Source organism: Pelophylax lessonae, assembly GCF_965119305.1.
Source record: "Pelophylax lessonae genome assembly, chromosome: 3".
NCBI lineage: Eukaryota > Metazoa > Chordata > Amphibia > Anura > Ranidae > Pelophylax > Pelophylax lessonae.
In genome coordinates, this window is record NC_138770.1 from 81,815,191 (window position 1) to 81,836,036 (window position 20,846).

At 48.6% G+C, this 20,846-nt stretch overlaps 1 protein-coding gene across 1 annotated transcript in view; it reads left to right on the forward strand.

Annotated features, from left to right (window-relative positions):
• The window catches only part of TMEM214 (transmembrane protein 214), a 108,139-nt gene that overhangs the window by 17,615 nt on the left and 69,678 nt on the right, over positions 1-20,846 (forward strand). Inside the window, exons 8-10 of the mRNA XM_082249332.1 lie at positions 12,458-12,549; positions 12,974-13,022; positions 13,846-13,956. Coding sequence (XP_082105458.1) covers positions 12,458-12,549; positions 12,974-13,022; positions 13,846-13,956 — 252 coding nt within the window. The remainder of the gene's footprint in view (positions 1-12,457; positions 12,550-12,973; positions 13,023-13,845; positions 13,957-20,846) is intronic.

The following is a 20,846-nucleotide window of genomic DNA, read 5'->3' on the forward strand; positions in this document are numbered from 1 at the left end:
CTTGCAAAGCTGTTCTCTGCAGCTCAGCAAAGCTGGCCCCCCTGCAATCAGCACAGTTAAACTCAGGCGTGTTTCTTTAGTGCTACGTTTGTGCTGTTTTGTGCCATAAAAATGTACTCCTTCTCATTCTTCCTTCTCATTCTTCCTTCTCATTCTTCCTTCTCATTCTTCCTTCTCATTCTTCCTTCTCATTCTTCCTTCTCATTCTTCCTTCTCATTCTTCCTTCTCATTCTTCCTTCTCATTCTTCCTTCTCATTCTTCCTTCATCACCCAGCCCCCTACCACAGCCAAAAGATACAAAACTGGGCTGATTGGTTAGTGCTGCGTTTGTGCTGTTTAAATTTCCGTTATCTGTTATCGTTTTTGCATTATTAAAGGTCACCCAGCCCCCCTACAACACCCAAACGACACCAGCCAGGCTCGTTGGTTAGCGCTACATTTGTTCATTTGTACAAACATCAACATCTGTGCCAGTTTGGTTTTGAAGATGCAGGCAGTCTCACAGGTTACAACAAGGTTCTGTAGGTTTATTCTTAAAGCTTATTTCAACCCAAAAGTGGAAGCTCCGCTTATCGGCTCCCTCCCCCCATCTGGTGCCACATTTGGGACCTTTCAGGGGAGGAGGGGGGGGGTGGAGCAGATACCTGTCAAACAGGTACCCGCTCCCACTTCTGTGTAAGGGTGCCACGGTGACCTATGTCATTTGCGGCCCCCCCTCCTTTCCCTGCTGCCTTCTAGGAGACACACAGGTCCCAGAAGACAGCGGGACCATTCAGAAAGTGCAGCGCGACTCGTGCATGCGCAGAAGGAAACAGGCTGTGAAGCCACAAGGCTTCACTTCTATTTCCCTTAGTAACGATGTCAGCGCCTGCACCCGGAGCCATTCGACGGGTCGGCTTCGGGTGCCGACATTGCGGGCTTCCTGCACAGGTGTCCCTTTATATTTGTATCTGCTGACTTTTTGAATTTTTTTTTTTTTTTTTAATACGGGCTGGAACTCCACTTTAAAGCGGTTGTAAACCCTAGAAAAAAAAAAAAACCTGCAAGACAAAGGCATAATGAGCTAGTATGCATCGCATACTAGCTCATTATGTATTACTTACCTTAGAACAAAGCCCCGACACGGACCCCCGGACACTGCTGCGGGCGCTGCCATGATCCCTCGGCGTCTCTTCCGGGTTCTGCGGCTCCGGCGCTGTGATTGGCCGGAGCCGCGATGACGTCACTCCCGCGCATGCACGCGGGAGTGATTTTCCGGCAAGCAAAACTGAAGGTCCCCCCGGACCTTCAGAGCGCATGCGCTGCTCGCGTGAGCGGCTGCATGTACTGCAAATATGTCCTAAACCGTGCCGGTTTAGGAAATATTAATTGTACCTACAGGTAAGCCTTATTATAGGCTTACCTGTAGTTTAAGTGTCAAAAAGCGGGATACTACCGCTTTAAGTTAAAGTTGGAACTGGTACATTTTTTTTTTTTTTTTTTTTTTTTTTTTTTTTTTTGTGTAACTCCAGCCACAATTTTTTTATATAATTTTTGGATAGCATAGGGAATGGTAGCACCCCTGCGATGTTTGCTTGTTTTGCTGTCTGTGCCCCTGTACAGAATATTTCAGCTCACTTGATGTCCCTGGGACAATGAGGGTTGCTGATAAAGCTTCAGTAGGGACACCTTTTTCCCATGATAACTTACAGGAGTGATTTTTCCCTTCCTGGGGTAGATTTCCTCTCAATTCCTGCTGATCTCCCTCCATTTTGTAACTATGATTTGTATGGAAGGACCTCCGACTTCCTGTATTACACATTATATTCAAACCCCACCCACTTTGCACCCCATGTAATTAAATCTAAAAACATACCTTTTTGTTCTTGCTGATTGGTGCTGCAAAAATACCATTTGTGCTGGTTTGGTTTTGGAGATATTGTGCATTATATCTGCTCAAACCCCCTCCACATGTAAGAATCACATGCTTACCATTTCTCCTGCTAACCATTTCCTATTTCTTCAACAGGCTAAAACCATTCTTTCAGATACAAAATTAGTTCTATATAAAGTAAAACTTTTCTATCATTCATGGACAGAAGCAGCTCCATATCTTCTTTGGACCATTGGATTATGCTCCTCCAATCAGGGATAGGACACTAGGCTGGAAAAAGCTTTACCACGCCTATGGGGGCTGTCCCTGCAGGCATAACCCCACACACTCTGCTACAGCAGCCAGTTTGTTTCTTCCTAGTTTAGGAAAAGGACCTAGTTCCCTGCTGGGACTTCGGTCTTGGCTATTAATAGGGACATTTTTTTTTTTTTTTTTGTTTATTTTTTTCACTAGTTAGGGTTCCTGGAAAACTACAAGCAACAGCCGGCTGTGGTTTTGGACTGGATATTCTAGATCATTACGGTCTCCCAGCCTGGCCAACGAGCGTGAGCAGGGTATAGTCCAGAACTAGGCCTCGCCACGACAGAGCCCTGATGGATGGGCATGAGCCTGTGATTGGAAAAGTCTCGCTGGGACGCGATCGACCTGGAACACCCTGAATCGCAGCGTACCCCTACCCCCTGGCTGGCAGCACCCCCACCCTGGTTGTGATGTGGACTGTTCGGAGTGGCACCCACCTGGTACCGTGGTATGGTGAGTAATACTGTCCCCCCAATCCTTTGGCGGTCTCTGGGTGGACGTGGACCCCCCTCCTTGGAATAGTCGGACCCTCAATGCTCCCTCGGTTCCCCTGGCCTTTGGGATGTTAGGCCTACCCCCTCCAAGTATTTTCCCCTGCTCTGAGTTATCTGAGCCACCTCGCAAGATCTGATATTTTATGGTGGCTCTTGTCACCAACTCTGACACAAGGAAAGTCCTTCCGGCCTCTGCTGTGGACGGTGGTCACCACGGATGCCAGCCCGACAGGCTGGGGTGGAGTTCTGGGCACGCTTTGTGCCCAGGGGATGTGGTCGGCGGAGAAGGTTTCCTTGCTGATAAACGTTTTGGAGCTCCATGCAATCAAGCTGTTCTTGTTCCGTGAGAGTGCCGTGTGGCCAGGGTAGTGGGCGAGTTCCTATCTTGCCCCGAGATGCACGTTCCAGCGATTTCGGCGGTGGACAACTGGCATGCGGACTGAGTCGCCTGGCCCTGGACCAGGGGGAATGGTCCCTGCATCCGAAGGTGTTTCGCCTCCTGTGTGCCCGGTGGGGGACTCCTGGACCTAGATCTGTTCGCGTCCAGTCTCAATAAAATGGTGGTAAGGTTCGTGACCTGAACCTGTGATCCTCTGGCGGATGCCACCGACGCGTTAGTGGTGCCTTGGCACCAGTGCCCTCCGATTCAGCTATTATCCAGGTTCCTCCGCAGGTTAGCGTCCGAACGGATTCAAATCATTCTGGTGGCCCCAGACTGGCCGCGCCGGTCTTGGTACGCAGACATCGTGCAGATGGTCGACGGGCCTCCTTGGCAGCTTCCGCTGAGAGATGATCTACTGTCTCGAGGACCGATCTTCAATCCTGCCTTGCAGTCTCTGGCTTTGACGGCGTGGCTGTTAAAGCCTAGTCTTGATGGGCAGAGGCCTCCCGAATGCTGTTCCGACTTTATTGAAGGTTCGGAAAGCTACATCTAAAAAATGCATCATCGCACCTAGCTGGCGTATATTGCCTGGTGCGAGTCGCATGATTTCCTTCTCCGCTCCCTTCGGGGGCGGGGGTTTTGGCCTTCCTGCAGGAAGGTGTGGATCAGCGCCTGACGCTGACCACGATCAAAGGTCATTTGTTGGCTTTGGCCGTTTCTTTTCCAATGTCATTTTGGCTACACTTTACTTGATTCGCACCTTTATTCCAGGGGTGCGGCATCTGGTTCCCCTGAGGTAGGCTCCCTTGCCTCCCTGGGACCTGAATCTGGTTTTGTCAGTTTTGCAACGGCCTCCCTTTAAGGACATTCCTCTACCCGTGTTGCCCCAGAATGTTCTTTCTGGTGCCTATCGTCTCTACTCGCAGAGTATCTGACTTGGCGGCTCTGTCTTGCCGCTCATCTTATCTGTTGTTCATAGGGATTAAGTGGTCTTGCAACCCAGTCAATCTTTTCTCCTCATGGTGGTATCTGCTTTCCACCTCAATGTTATTGTTCTGTCTTCGCTTTGTGCGAACCCCAAGCTTCCCAAGGAATTTGCCTGCATTCCTTGGATGTAGTTTGGGCAATCAGGGTTTACCTGTCCGTCAGGAGTCTTTTGGGTCGCCTGATCCCTGTTTGGCCTTCCTGAGGGACCTCGGAAAGTTTTTCGGCTGCGTCCGCGGCAACCATTTTTTTTAACTGGATCAGACAGAGGATTGTTCAAGCCTATTCAATCAAGGTTCAGGGTCCTCCTTTCCCTTTAAAGGCACATTCTACTAAAGCCGTCAGTGCCTCTTGGGACGTTTTCGCCATTAGGTTTCTGTGGCTCAGGCGTGCAATGCGGCGACCTGGTCGTCTGTGCACTCTTTCACAAAATTCTTTGGAATTGCTTTACTGGCATCCTTGGCTGCTTCCTTCGGCCACAAGGTTTTGAGTGCGGCGGTTGTTTGAAGAGACGCGTTTTTTTTTTTTTTTTTTCCCCTCTTCCTGGGGTGCCTTTTAGTTGTTTCGTTACCTTTTCGGTAGGTTGCGTCTTCCCACCCCTCAAACCTACACTGCTTTGGGACGTCACCGCTCACACCTACACTGCTTTGGTACGTCCCACTATTGAAGGCTGTATGAATGGGCGGCGACTGTCAGAGGACGTAAGAGAAAATAGAATTTTTGTAAGAACGTACTGTAAAATTCTTTTCTCTGAGTCCTTTGACAGTCGCCGCCCCCGCCCCTCTGGTTCTCGGATCTGGGAGTTATTTCCTTCCGGTACTGCTTGCTACAAACTGAGGATCAGTCGTAACCGGATCAGGATAATGGCTGGGGTCGGCTCCCTAGAGGTGTGTCTAAGTATAGAAAGGTTTTTATTAACCTTTCTAACTGCCTAGCTTACTCCTGCAGAGGGTGCCATTACCCACTAGGGAAGGCTGTATGAACGGGCGGCGACTGTCAGGACTCAGAGAAAATAATTTTACGGTAAGTTCTTACAAAAATTCTATTTTACAGCACAAACTTGGCACTAAAGAAACATTCTTGAGTTTTTGTGTGCTGATTGTAGGTGGGGCAAAGTGGGTGTGGCTTAAAGAAAAAAAAATGTTAAAACTAAAAAAAAAAACAAACCAGCACAAATTTTAGTAGCACTAACCAACAAGCCCGTTTTTCATGTCTTTTGGGTGTTGTAGGGGGCTGAGTGACCTTTGCTGACTGTTTGTCATTTTTTGCGTTAGTAAAGATTTAATAAAGATTGGAGATTTAAACAGCACAAACCAGCACAAATGCGATACTAACCAACCAGCCAGTATCGTGTCCTTTGGCTGTTGTAGGGGGGCTGGGTGATGTCATAGTCTAGAAAAAACAATTGCTAATATTGTAAAAATAAAAGCAGCACAAATGTAAATTTACGGCACAAAACAGCACAAACGTAGCACTAAAACACACTTGAGTTTTTATTTGTGATGATTGTAGCGGAACAAAGTGGGTGAGGTTTGATTAAAAAAATAACCTGTTGCAACTTAACCATAACAGCACAAATAAGAATTTTAGCAGTACAAACCTAGCACTAACCAAGAAGCCCAGTTTCGTGTCTTTTGGCTGTTGTAGGGGGGCTGAGTGACCTTTGGTGACCTTTAATAAATCATTAGTAACGCAAGAACGATAAAAGAACGGAAATTTAAATGGCACCAGCCAGCTCAGTTTTGTGTCTTTAGGCTATTGAAGGGGGGTGGGTGATGTCATTGTCTGGAAAAAAAAAAATTGCTAATATCTTAAAAATAAGATAACTATAAACACAATGTTTTACAATGTATCATTTGTTCTTTTAGATCAAAGGAATGTACTTCCGCCTGTAAGTGAGGGCAGTTTAACCTCTTAAAGACTAAGGGTCCTTTCACACGACCGCTCCGATCAGATTCGCCTGTCAGTTTTTTAGGCAGATCTGATCGGATCCTCCATGCAACCCTATGGGGCAGCGGATGTCAGCGGAGACATGTCCGCTGACACCTGCTGCCATCCGCATCCGATCTTGTCCGTGAAATCTGAACGGATGGAAACCCTATTTTCCATCCGTCCAGCGGCTCGAATGGTATCGGACAGGCGGTCCGCTCTCATCCGATTCCCCCATATGGTGGAGATTTATGGGGCTCTGAGCGGAGATGGGAGCTGTTGCCTTCCTGCTCAGTGGGGATCTGTGTTTACGATCCCCTGCTGAGCAGCACGGATCCGCCTACGGAGGCGGACTATGTGAAAGGACCCAAAGCCTTCTTCTGACACTTGTAGCTTACAAGTTGAAATCTGTATTTCTCTTACGTCCTCCGACAGTCGCCGCCCGATGGTATTAGCCTTCACTAATGGGTAATGGTGCACTCTGCAGGAGCAGGCTAGGCAGATAATTATCAGGTTAATACAAAAAAACTTTTGTCCCTCAGCACGCCACTAGGGCGCCATCCCACAACCATTACTCACAACCCATGTGGTGTTACATCAGTTTCATTCTGCCTAGCGTCAGGAGCAGAGCTTAGGTCTTTGCCTGCTGAGACCTAGCGTCTTGGCTTTCTTATATTTTTCTTCTGAATTCCAGTGTTTTTTTCTTTCCACACTAGATTTTTCCTCTCACTATCACTAGCTAGTCAGGGATTCCTTTCCTGGAGGACTACAAGTGACTGCAGAGCTGGGCCTCAGACTGGGTAATATAAATCCTTATGAAGTCCCAGCCTGCCAACCAGCGTCACAGGTTACTGGTATGCCCATGCCTTGCAACGACAGTGCCCCTCCAGCAGAGGATGTCTCAACCCGGATCGCCCGCGTGTTGCCAGCGTCCTTCCATGGCTGACGGCACCCCCACTTAGGGTGGGAGGTCTCCTGTTTTTTGACAAGGTGCCTGCTGCTGGACTGGTGAGTATTGAACCCCCTTGTCCCTGGGGACGTTTGGGGAGTTGAGGGCCCCCTCCTGGGGATAGGGCAGACGGTCTCTGTAGGATCCGTCTTCTTGCCAGGTTGGGGTTCCCCCTCCCCTCCCTGCCCCTGTTGGGGGCGCTGTATGGTCTCCCTGGGGTCCCTGCTAATAGCCAGAAATGTGTTTGGTGCATTTATTTCGCAGCCGTTTGGAGCGGCCGCCACTTTAGTCGTATGCAGATTCTCAGCTCTGTGTGAAACATCAGCTATGTGAGGATTTCTGCTCAAAAGCCTGAGTCAGGCGCCATCTTGGATGTAGGCAACATGCCTAGTAAGGGCAGCGACCATTTTCCCTGTGACTTTTTTGTCATAGGCTTCCAATAGGCACCTTTTCTCTGGGCTCGAAGGCTGGTCTCTAGCGATGTTGTGAGGTCACTTCCTCTTTCTTTACTTGTGTACAGAAGATATGAGCAAAAATCTCCAGCCTGTCAGCAAATTTCTGACAGGCTGGAGATTTTTGCTCATATCTTGGCCATTATTAGACCAAATTGAATTCTGTTTTTTGCTGGAGTGTTTTCACAAGGGGCCTTTTTTATTTTAAGGCAAAATGGACTCCCAGAAAAAAATTCCCCCGCAGACCTGGTGGGGGCTTCAGGTACACCTGAATCCTCTTCCATGGCCTCCTTATCTGCTGCCCTTGCGACTTTAGCGCCCCAGATGCATCTGCTGATGTCAGAACACTCTTCCAAAAAACGGCATGTGCCCTCCCAGTCCTCTGACTCTGACCCAGAATTGGTTGCCACGGACGATGGTCCCCCTAAGGGGTCCCGATCCCCCGCTTCTGAGCGGGATGAGAAGGGGAAGTCTTCCCCCCTCGGTAGCGCGGGAACACGCTACGATGGATGCTATCATTAGCGCCATTATAGAAGCTCTTGTTCTTGAAGAGGAGCCATCTCCGTTACGTAAGGATTTCGGGTTCGACTGACCCCAGCAGTCTGATCAGGCTTATACCTGCCCGGAGGTATTTCACGAGATTGTGAATGACCGGTGGCGGCTTATTAAGCACATGTTGGTAGTGCCTAAGCGCTTTGCCATCCGCTATCCTTTTGCGGAGGCGGTGGAAAAACGTTGGACGGTATTCCCAAAAGTGGATTACACTGTCTCGGCTGAATAGGTCCACCTTGATGCCAGTGGAGGATTCCCCGGTCTTCCGGGATCCGGCAGATAGACTGGTGGAGGCACTCTCCCGTCACATTTATATGGTGGCAGGTTCCCTGTTGAAACCTGTTTTTTGCCTCTGTGATGGTCTCTCAGGCGCTCATGGTATGGGGCGAGGGTCTTCGCAGCACCCTGGTGGCAGAGTCGGCTTCGCCGACTGCCCTGGCAATGGTTGATCAGCTCAACCAAACTGGGATGTATCTGTGCAACACGGCTTTGGACGAAGCTCCCTTGGTCGCACGGTTGTCGGCGGTGGGGATCGCGATCGTCACATTATCTGGTTGCAAAGCTGGTCGGCTGACCACGCGTCCAAAAAGCATGGTGTCTGAGATTCCCTATTAGGGGGGTCGTCTTTCTGGGAAAACTCTGGACGAGTTGATTAAGGGGCTCCCAGGAGGTAAGAGTACTCTGTTGCCCCAGATCACCAAGGGGAAGTCCCCCCGCGCGCAGTGGGGACCCTCCTTCAAGACCCAACGTTCTGCCTTTCGTGCCTTCGGGACACAAGAGAAGGGTAAACCCTTCCGACCCCCGGGTGGCCAGAAGAAACCATGGATGGGTAAGCCAGTAGCCAGACAGTCGGGCTCGGTGACCCAGTCCACCTCTGCCTGAAGGGACGCCCTCACCTGTTGTCGGGGTGGGGGAACGTCTGCGTTGTTTTCAGGAATCCTGGTTGTCCGGCATTTAAGACAGGTGGGTTCCAGAACCGATTCGTTCAGGGTACAAGATCAATTTCCGATCTCGCCCCGTACACAGGTTCTTCCCAGCCAATCTCCAGCTGTCTCCCGATCGTCTCAGGGATCTCATGGGGGCAGTGCACGATCTGCTTGCCCAAGGAGTCATTGTACCCATTCCCTCACGGGAACTTTTTTCAAGGTATTTACTCCAACCTCTTAAGTGCCCAGGAAAGAGATTTTATGTCCAGAATCAGATGTACCTCGCCCTCTGAACTGCTGTGTGCGGGTGCCGAAGTTCAAGATGGAATCCATCCGTTCGGTGGTAGCATCATTGAGATCCGGGGACTTCCTGGCTTCAATAGACTTGCAGGATGCCTATCTACACATCCCGAATTTCGAGGGTCATCAGAGATATCTCCGCTTTGCGGTGGCTGGGCGCACTATCGGTTTGTGGCGTTGCCTTTCGGCCTCGCTTCGGCTCCCAGGGTCTTCACCAAGGTGTTGGCTCCGGTTCTAGCTTTACTGCGTTTTGCGGGGCATTGCGGTCCTCTGTTACCTAGAACAGTGGTTCCCAACTCCGGTCCTCGGGACCCACCAACAGGCCAGGTTTGCAAGATAACTAAATTACATCACAGGTGATCTAATTTGCTGCTCAGTGATTGCAGTATTCTAGTCTGCATCCCCCAAGGTAATACTTAAAATCTGGCCTGTTAGTGGGTCCCGAGGACCGGAATTGAGAACCACTGACCTAGAAGACCTCTTGTTAAGGTCGAACTCAAGGGTGACCTTGTCGAGCGATCTGGCAGACACTCCAGGAATTCGGGTGGACCATCAATTTTCAGAAGACAGCACTGACTGCCTCAAATCGTCTTAAGTATCTGGGGATGGTCCTGGCTTCTGCTCAATCTCGGGTCTACCTTCTGGAGGTCAAACTCAGCGATCTCTCCTCTTTGCGGACCTGCCTGCGAGTTCTGGACCTGATGGTCTCGGCCTTCGAAGCAGTTCCATTTGCTCAATTTCATACCGGGACTCTGCAAGCAGAGATCCTGGACAGGTGGGACTGGACACCTCAGTCCTTGGAATGGAGAATTTCCTTGAGTTGCCTGGTGAGGGTCCTGTCTTTCCGGCCTTGGTTGTGGACGATTCTCACCAAAGATGCCAGCCTGTCGGGCTGTCGGAGTTCTGGGCCTGCTCTGTGCCCAGGGGACCTGGTCGGCAGGGGGGATCTCACTGCCGATCAATGTCCTGGTGCCCTGGGTGATGAAGCTTTGCCTGTTCCGGTGGTCATCTCAGCTTCAGGGGTGTCCAGTCCGGGTACAGATGGACAATGCCACAGCCGTGGTATACATAAATCACCAGGGGGGCGCAAAGAGTGCCCGGGCGGCCATGGAAGTGGCCGAGATCCTGTCTTGGGCCGAATCGCATGTACCAGCGATATCGGCTGTTCACATTCCGGGTTTGGAAAACTGGCAGGTGGACTATCTGAGTCGCCAGACCTTGGATCAGGGGGAATGGTCCCTGCATCCGGGGGGTTTTCACCTTCTGTGCGCCCGGTGGGGGACCCCAGACGTAGGTCTTTTAGTGTCTCTCCTCACCAAGAGGTGGAAAGGTTTGTGGCCAGAACTCGCGATCCTCTGGCGGACACCGCAGATGCGTTGGTGGGGCCTTGGCACCTGTACCGGCAGGTCTATGCCTTTCCTCAGATCCAACTGCTGTCCAGGTTCCTTCGCAGGGTGGCGTGGAAAGGTTGTCAGTAATTCTAGTGGCCTCGAAGGTCCTGGTAGGCGGACATCGTCCAGATGGTCGTCGTACCTACCTGGCGGCTTCCGCTGCGAGACGATCCTCTGTCTCGGGGACCAATCTTCCATCCTGCTTTACAGTTGCTGGCTTTAACGACATGACTGTTGAAAGTCAGGTCCTGAGGGATAGAGGCCTTCCGCAGGCGGTCTTCCCTACCTTGTTAAAGGCTCGCTAAGCCGCTTCCAGGAAGATTTATCACCGCACCTGGAAAGCGTATATCACTTGGTGCGAGGAAAATGGTCTTCTTCCTTCTAGGTGGCGAAGGTCTTGGCCTTCCTACAGTAAAGAGTTAATCAGCGTCTGGCGCTGACTACGGTCAAGGGTCAGTTGTCGGCCTTGGCCATCTTTTTTTCAGCCACCGTTTGTGTCGCATTCTTTGATCCGCACCTTTTTATTCAAGGGGTGCGGCCTTTGGCTCCCCCGAGGAGGGCTCCTTTGCCTCCCTGGGATCGGACTCTGGTTTTGTAGGTGTTACAAACCTCTCCTTTCGAGAACATCCGAGAGATTCCTCTGTCTGTGTTGTCACAAAAAGTGGCCTGTCTGGTGGCCATTCCGTTGGCTCACAGAGTGTCTGAATCGGCGGCCTTGTCCTGCTGTTCTCCTTATCTGGTGCTTCATGGAGATAAGGTGGTTCTGCGGCCGAGTCAATCTTTTCTTTCCACGGTGGTTTCTTCATTCCACCTTTATGAGGATATCGTGTTGCATTCGCTGTGCGCACAGCCTCTTGGGCTTTTCGCCATCGGGCGTCTGTGGCTTAGGTTTACAAGGCGGCAACATGGTCGTCCGCGCACACTTTCACATAGTTTTACAAACTTGACGTTTTGGCATCTTCGGATGCTTCCTTTGGCCGCAAAGTTTTCAGTGCGGCAGTTGTTTTGAGGGGACATTACTTTTAATGTCTTTCCTTGTTGGGGTGTTTTTTCTGGGTTTGTTCCAGTTTTTTTTCTGTGGGCTCAGGTTGTTACTAGCCCGGTTATTTGAGTTACCTTCTTATCTGGTTGCGTTGCTTTCCCACCCCTCATACCTGCACTGCTTTGGGACGTCCCATTAATGAAGGCTAATACCATCGGGCGGCGACTGTCAGAGGACGTAGGAGAAAATATAATTTTTGTAAGAACTTACCGTAAAATTATTTTCTCGGAGTCCTCTGACAGTCGCCGCCCCCACCCCTCTGGTTTTTGGATCTGGGGGTTGTTGCCTTCCGGTACTGCTTGTTACAAACTGAGGTAATATCAGATGGGTTGTGAGTAATGGTTGTGGGATGACCCACCTAGTGGCGTGCTGAGGTACAAAAGTTTTTTTGTATTAACCTGATAATTATCTGCCTAGCCTGCTCCTGCGGAGTGCACCATTAGTGAAGGCTAATACCATCGGGCGGCGACTGTCGGAGGACTCAGAGAAAATAATTTTATGGTAAGTTCTTACAAAAATTCTATTTTTTTTTTTGCTAGAAAAATACTTAGAACCCCCAAACATTATATAGATAGATCTTTTATGTCACATTGTATTTGCGCAGAAGTCCTTTTAAACAGTTTTTTGGGAAAAACTAAACCGTAAAGTTAGCCCAATTTTTTGTATAATGTAAAAGATGTTTCTCTGAGAATTGTGATCTTAATTCTAAGCAAAAAAAATCATGATTCTCATTTTACCCAGAATCTTGCAGCTCTACTATGTACTGTTTAGAGTAATGTGTGGTGTTTTTTTTGAACATGTACAAAGATTGAATCCCCCAGGATACAGTAGATTCACTGTAAGCTTTGTTGCTGCTGAATACCGAATATTGTTGTTTTTCAGCTTTTGCACAGTCTCTATGAATGTCTGAACGTCGACCCTCTTAGCTTTAGCGTGTGGCGGCAACTTTACACCAAACATTTACCGCAGTCCAGGTAAAGGCTGCAGTGTTGGGTCTGTGCTCCTTGTCTAGATGCTTTTTCTCTTGTAACCTCCTCCCATGCTCACCTAGAGGACTTCTCCAGAACCTCTTCTATCCCCTGGAACTCCCTACCCTGATTTTTTTCTGACTATTGCCTACGCTGTTTTCCTCTAGGCAACCAAAAAAATGAATTTCTTCAGTTAATCCTGTCCCCTTCTACCGAACTGAACTTTTTTACTTTAACTCATCCTTCCGTTATTGCCTTTCTATCACTTGCCCCTCACTTTTTAGATTGTAAGATTTCTTGAGCTGGGCCCTTCTAACCACCTTGTCTTGATTTTGTATTGTAAATGTACTGTCCCTTTTTTATATTGTAAAGTGCTGGGCAACTGTTAATACTATATAAATCCTGTAGAATATTGATTTTTCTCTTGCAGCCTGCTCCTGCAGCACCTTGTTGCTTCCTGGGATACGACGCCCAAACCAGTAAGTTGGACAGCCGGTAGTTCTTGGATATAAGCCCCTAAGACTTGTCGTCATATTTAAACTATAAGAACAATGCAAAGAATGTTTGTTAGGATCTGATGTTCTGTTTGGACCTTTCTGTGCATATAAGCTACCTGCTTAGTGCAAATGCTAAAATTCATCCGCACAGACTTAGGGAATCACCTTCTACCTACCTTTTTGGAGTTGTCATGCTTTAACTGTATCGTTGGTTTTCATAAATGTAAAACATTTCAAGGGTATATAAACCCCTAACTCTTTTTTATATTTTCTCCCTTGTAGTCTGGCAACTGTGCTTGTTTCCCGAAGGTCAATAGAGGACCAGAGCTGCCAGTTAACAGCTAGTGATTGAGAGCCATTAACAACTACAGTGTCAGCTGGTGGCTTTCAAATGGAGAGCATTTATTAACCATGACCGGGGATTTATCTTTTTTTTTTTTTTTTTTTCCATTTATTTAGAAGCCTAAATCCCCAACCTAGTTTAGCAGCATTGCTATGTATCCGTTAACTTGGCAGTAAGTCTATTTTTGTAAACGACAGCAGGTCTGAGAACTAAGAACACATACCTTTTTGTACTTTCTAGTTTTCAGCTGCTTTGAGAGTAGTTAACATTATAACCGCAAGTGACATTTTATATTGACACGTTATAAAATCCTGTTGTGTCTACAAAAGGATTAATGTGTCATGATGTCCTGTGCTGGCGAACATGAATATCCAGATTGCAGCTGGGAAGGGGTCTGATCTATATCTCACTATAAGATTAGTCCCCCACAGCAGGTGACCTATCTGATCATGTGTCTTTTAGATGAGAAAGGCCGTGCGGGAGACGGTTCAGTCATTCTGTGTGACGAATGAGGAATTCTCAGCCAAGGATTCGCATTCAAAGGACATTGAAGTGTGTGATTCTGCATGTCAGGTTGGTTTCCAGATGTTTTGCTTATCTCTGAAAAGTTATGACTCTCTAACCTAACATTACTCCACACCACTGTCTGCAGATGAAAGTTGGCACTCATTGCTAGGTGCTGCATTTCCAGTTTAGTGGTCAACGGCATCCAAAACTGTCATTTTATTTTGGGCTGGAAAAGTGTTGAATGTCTTACAGGGAAGAAAAAAAAGTATCTGTTTTGCCTATTTTTACTCTCTATCTTGGAGAATTTTTATATACATTATATAGTTGCTTAGTATCCGTGTTTCAACATTACAGTAGATTCCCACGTAACCCTTTCTGTTTAATCCAACAAATAAAGGGGAGCACCAGTCTTTCTGCTTTTCTCTATCGTCCATTGACCGATGCAGCTCTTATGCTTCTTATACCATAGGGTAGTACTAGGCAATGAAAAAATTCACTAACATGCCTACAGGGGCTGTCCTTCACGGCATAACCCCCCATACACTCTGCCACAAGCTAGTTTATTGCTGCCTATTGAAGGAGTAGGACCCAGGTTTCCTACTGGGACTTCAGTCTCAGGTTTTTTTGTTCTTTTCAGAATATTTATTTCTCTTTACTCGCTAATGCTAGCTAGTGTCAGGGGGATCCTCCTGGTGAACTACAATCCACAGCCGGCTGAGATACTGGATAATATGGATCCTCAGTCTCCCAGCCTGGCCGACGAGCGTGAGCAGGTTATAGTCCCGCACTAGGCCTTGCCACGACAGAGCCCCTGTGGACGGGGACGAGCCTGCGAGTGGATGTCTTGCCGGGACGATTCGATCTGGAACGCCCTGAGTCGCAGCGTACCCCTCGGCTGGCAGCACCCCCACCTGGTCCATGGTATAGTGAGTAAATTGAGCCCCCCCATGTCCCTAGTGGCCTCTGGGGGGTATGTGGGCCCACTCCTGGGGTTAATAGGACCCCGTTTTCCTAAAGGATCCCCTTGGCCTATCAGGATTCTGGCCCTGCCCTCCCTGCTCCCGCATATATTCGGCGCCTGGTGCCTAAGGGGGGGGTGGTATACAGCGGTACCTTATCCTGTGGGATTTTTTTTAGGTAGATCCCTGGTGTGGCCTTGTATCTGGGTCCTGAACGCATGGCAGCGTTTGGCCGCTATCTTGGGTGTGGGCATCGGCTCCCTGTGTGTGAGGTGATGTGGCCATTTTCCCTGGGCTTCCTATACAGTTGTATTGGCGCCATTTGTTGTAGCCTGGAGCTACACAGGCAGTTCGGCCTCTTGTGGATTGATATCCCTTCCTGTGACATCGCTTTCTGTACTCAGTTCTCCATGCTGCAGATGTTGCCGATTTCTTGGTGAGGTGATACAGTATGTGGGTCGTTTCTGGGCATTCCCTGCGCACTCTACCTGCCGCTGTTTAAAAGGTAACTCAGAGTACAGCACGATCGGGCGGTGCGGACTGCGATCGCAAATTTAAAGGGGGCAGTGCACGTTTTTTTGTCACCTTGCAGGTAAATTCTCCATCACACCCCCTCAGTGTGACTGCCGGTTTGTCCGACTCGCAGTCCATAGTGTCTTTTTCTGCAGCATTGGAAAGTCTGGCATCAAGGTTGATCTTGTCATGAAACATGTTTCAAAACAAAAACGGCCGCTGCCTTCTCTGTCTTCTGACTCAGACTGATATGGTCGCCACGGACAACCCCCTCCTTGAGGGATTCCTGACCTCGCATTCGGATGGCGAAGAGGACCTGTCCTCAGCCGCAGCGCAGGAACATGCTATGGTATAAGCACTGATTTGTTCAATAAGGGAAACTTTACAATTAACTGAGCCCACATAGTCAGGAACGTGGGTAGTTTTGGCTCCTGCAAAACCCAGAAATCGGGTCAGGTGTTTCCTTGTTCCGAGGAATTTCACGATATTGTGAATGAACAGTGGTGGGGTGCCTAAGCGCTTTAAAAGCCGTTGTCCCATTGCTGACTCGTCTCAAACCGCTGGACGGTGCCACCTAGAGTGGACCATCCTTTTTCCAGGTTTAACAAATCTACTGTGGTACCCGTGGAAGATTCCCCGGTCTTTGAGGACCCGGTGGACAGACGGGTGGAATCCCTTTCCCACCACCTCCATGTTTTGGCGAGTTTGGTGCAAAAACCGATCTTGGTGTCCGTTCTGGTTTCACAGACGGTAACGATATTGGTTAAAGTGCTTAGGGGTAACTTGAACACTGAGTTCCCCCGACCTTGATTGGATTTACGGACCAGATAGCCCAGGCCCTGGTGTTTGTGTGTGGTTGCCAGAGGGACAGCGGTTGAGATTGCCATGCGCCGCATGGTGTGACTTAAGAGCTGGTCGCGTGACCAGGCTTTTTTTTTATATTGGGATTTATACAAGGTAACATTACAAGGAAACAGAAAAAAATAAACATCAGCATCAATTCTTATCAGGAAGAGTTACCAAGACATTCATCAATGCAAACCTATGAAACCGTTGTATCAACCAGTGAACATGAGACCCAAGCAACAGGCTTGGTTTTCAAAGAAGGATAAAATAAAAAGGATAGAAAGGGGGAAGGAAAGGGAAAAGAATGTATGATGAGAGAGTAAAGGTAGAGAATGAGGTTGTTACTGAAGTATAATCGTTATATAGTTTCTCAAGGATTAGCACATTACAACATAGCATAACATAGTATGTGTCAAGGGAGTATCAATGGCTTCAAGTTGGTACACATTTTCCCAGTTTGGAATGCCGGAAGGTTTCCCACATTACCCACCTCTTGCTGAATTGGGCACATTCCCCCTCTTTACATGCCATGCATGTTTTTTCATATTCATAAGTCGTCTACCCAAGGTAGTTACTACTTTGATAATGCCAGATTGGATTTCCATTTCTTCGCTATTACCAATCTAGCTGCATAAAGTATATATAGCACTATAGGTTTGTAAGAAGGTGGGTCTATATCCAGATTTACACTCAGTAGTGCCTGCTCAACTTTCAATTTATTCAATATTCCGGTTATGTCTGCAATAAGTTTTGCTACGCTCAACCAGAAGCCACGCATATAAATGCAAAACCATAGTATATGGACTAAGTTACCTACTTTCCCACATTCCCTCCAGCAGAGGTTGGATGCAGAATTTGTAAATTTTGCTACCATATATGGCGTCCTATACCATCTTAAATGTATTTTCTCTGTCGCTCATTGACAGACGTAGTCCTCGTTGATTAATAACAACTCGGGTTATACTGCCCTCTACAGGAGTAGGACTAGACAGGAAAGAAAACGTTCTGGCCACACCCTAGGGGCAGTCCCAGAGGGTATATCCTCTCACTTCCTGCTACAGCAAATCAGTTTTTTTCTGTCTAGTTAGGAGTAAGGACCTAGATTCCTTGCTAGGATCTTTGGTCCTGGCAGGATTTTTTTCTTAGAAAGATTTTTTAGACAGCTTTTTTTCTCCAGTTTCCTGTGAGATCTTCAAGCAAGTAAGCTGGAACTGGGCTGGATGTTGAGATCCAGTGGTCACCCCAGTTCAGCCTACGAGCGCATGCAGGCCATAGCTCCGCGCTGGGTCGGCCGCGTCATAGTCCCACTGGACGGGGACTGACCCTGCGAGTTAAACGTCTCGCCTGGACGCCAATGACCAACAGAGTCACAACGTCCGTATTGGTCGACAGCCCCCCCACCCCGGTGGAGAGGGGTTCTGTCAGGAGTTGGCGCCCGCCTGGTTCCGGTATGGTGAGTAGTATGTTCCGCCTCTCCCCCTGTCGGGTTTGTGGTGGACGCGGGCCCCTCTCTGGGAGGTAACACTGGGGGATTACAAAAAAAAAAAAAAGTTTTTTACTTTGTCTTTTTTTTTTTGTCGCCCGCGAGGGCGGGCGATAAGGCGAAACCCTCCAAACCCCCTTCAGAGGGTTTTCAAAGGGCGCTGGTCGGCTAAACAAAAAGTCCGGCTCAGCCAAGCCTGAAAAATACAGCCTGATGCGCCCCTACCCATCTCTGGGGTAGGGGGATGGCTTCACCGGTTTCCGGATCCATGGCTTGCCAGAACCCCGGACTAAGGGGTTCGCGAGGTCATACGGTCAGGATACAGGATCGAGTTTTCGATCACTTCCACCGGTGCGATTCTTCCCTTCTAACATTGAACGGTTTCAGGGGGTTCTATTTGAACCTGTTCACAATGCCCAGGAAAGAGGGCAAGGTGCGTCCAATTTCTGGACTTGGGGAAAGATGGAGTCCATCCGTACAGTGGTGGCCTCCCTGCATCAGGGGGATTTCCTGGCGTCCATAGACATTTAGGATGCCTATCTTTATATCCCCATCATCGCAGGACATCAGCGTTTTCTTTGCTTTCCCAAAGATCATCCCTGGTTCCCACCAGGAGACTGAACTATCTGGGCCTAATGTTGGATACATCCTGGGCAAGAGTTTCTTGCGGAGAAACTCCAGAAGGTTCAGTCAACGATTCGGATGTTGCTGTCTGTCAATTGGCTGGGACTGATGGTGGCCTTCTTAGAGGCAGTACCGTATACCCAGTCTCATACCCGAATTCTCCTGAAGGAGATTCTTTTCTAATAGAATCAGAATTCCGATTCCCTAGACAATCGGATCCGGTTGAGCGAGCGGACCAGGGAGTCTCCGATGCTCAACCAGGGGAAGTCATTCCTTCCGATAGTATCCAGGTTACCAATAAGGGTATCGGAACTGAGAGCGATCAGATTTTGTCTGATTTTACTGGACCGAGCAGCTCTAGAGCAGCCCGATTCGGATCCAATCGCACAATGCCACGGTCGTGACTTATGTCAAGAAAGGGGCACTTAGAGTGTCCTGGTGGCCATCGAAACGACTAGCATCTTTCGTTGGACGGAACGGTTTGTTCCAGATCTCCCCGCAGTGTTCACTCCGGGGGTGGGAAATCGGCAGGCAGATTATTTCAGCCTTCAGATTCTGGATCAAGGGGTATGGCCTCTTCATCCAGAGGTTTTTCACTAGCTGTCCCTTCATTGGGGAACCCCGGATGTGGATCTGTTGGCACCTTGGCTCAACAGGAAGGTGCGGAGGTTTGTAGCTCGCACCCGCGATCCTCTAGCGGACGCAGCAGAAACGCTGATCGCCCCGTGGGGGCAGTATCAGCTACGGCATGCCTTCCATCCTCTCAAGTTACTGCGGGAACTTCTTCGCAGGATAGAGATGGAGGGAATTCCAGTTATTCTGGAAATTCCGGACTGACCTCGTCGAGCCTGGTACGCCGACTTGGTGAGGCTAGTCGCGGACGCTCCTTGGAGACTTCTCTCAGGGAGGATTTGCGGTCTCAGGGACCGATCTTCCATCTTGCTTTACAATCGCTGGCTTAATGGCCTGGCCATTGAGACCCAGGTACTGAAGGACAAGGGAGTGTCAGCTTCAGTTATTCCTACCTCTAGTTAAAGTTAGGAAAGCGACTTCCAGCACATGGAAGTCTTATATTGCGTGGTGTGAATCCCTTGGATTTCCCCCACATACCTATTTGGTGACCCGAATCTTGGTCTGTCTGCAACAAGGGGTTGAGCAGAAACTGTCCTTGAGCACTATCAAGGGTCAGGTTTCAGCGTTGGCAATCTTCTTTCAGAAACCTTTGGCTAATCATTCCTTGGTGCGGAATTTCATCCAGGGGGTGCAACATCTGGCTCCGCCAGTGCGTGCACCCTTACCGCCTGGGATCTTAATTTAGTGTGGTCGGTTCTTCAGAAACTTCTCTTTGAAGATATTAGGGAGATTCCCTTGCTTACATTATCCCAGAAGGTGGCCTTCTTGGTGGCCATTACTTCTGCACGCAGGGTGTCAGAACTGGCCGCATTATCTTGTCGTTCCCCATATCTGGTGGTTCATAGGGATAAGGTGGTTCTTCTTCCGAATCCATCCTTCCTTCCTAAAGTGGTTTTCAGAGTTTTCATCTGAATAAAAATATTGTGTTACCTTCCCCGTGTCCTAAGACTAGCCATCCTTGGGAGTTTGCATTACACTCCTTGGATGGGGTTCAGACAATCAGGGTACACTTGACTACTACAAATTTGTTTCGTAAGACGGACTCACTTTTTGTGATCACGGATAGCCCTAAAAGGGGGTTGCCTGTGTCTGCCGCGACCATATCTAGATGGACCAGTCAGACGGTGGTACAGGCTTATTCTATTAAGGGTCGGAATCCTCCATTCCCTGTTAAGGCGCACTCTACTCGGGCGCCTAGTGTTTCCTGGGTCTTCCGCCATCAGGCGTCAGCGATCCAGGTTTTCAAGGCGATGACTTGATCGTCGGTTCCTACCTTTACATCATTTTATAAAGTTGATGTGATGGCATCGTCAGATGCCTCTTTTGGCCGCAAGGTTCTGCAGGCCGCAATCTGAGGAGACTGTTGGTCTACCTCAAGGGTTTGTTGGGTTTTTCACTTAGGTCTCATCTTTTGCTCGATGAGTCCTTGATGCTTCTGGTTGGCTCCGGTTGGGCCTTCTGGATTTTGATTTCTGTTATCCCACCCCTCATTTGTGGTACTGCTTTGGGACGTCCCGCGTTATTAATCGAGGACTACGTCTGTCAATGAGCGACAGAGAAAAATGGATTTTTGTAAAATCTTACCGTAAAATCCTTTTTCTCTTAAGCTCATTGACAGACGTAGTACCCGCCCCTCTGTTTTTGAGTTGGGTTGGGTTAAATTCTGCTTTGTGACATAACTGATTTGCTGTAGCAGGAAGTGAGAGGATATACCCTCTGGGACTGCCCCTAGGGTGTGGCCAGAACGTTTTCTTTCCTGTCTAGTCCTACTCCTGTAGAGGGCAGTATAACCCGAGTTGTTGTTAATCAACGAGGACTACGTCTGTCAATGAGCTTAAGAGAAAAGGATTTTACTGTAAGATTTTACAAAAATCCATTTTTTGTGATATTTTCCTAAA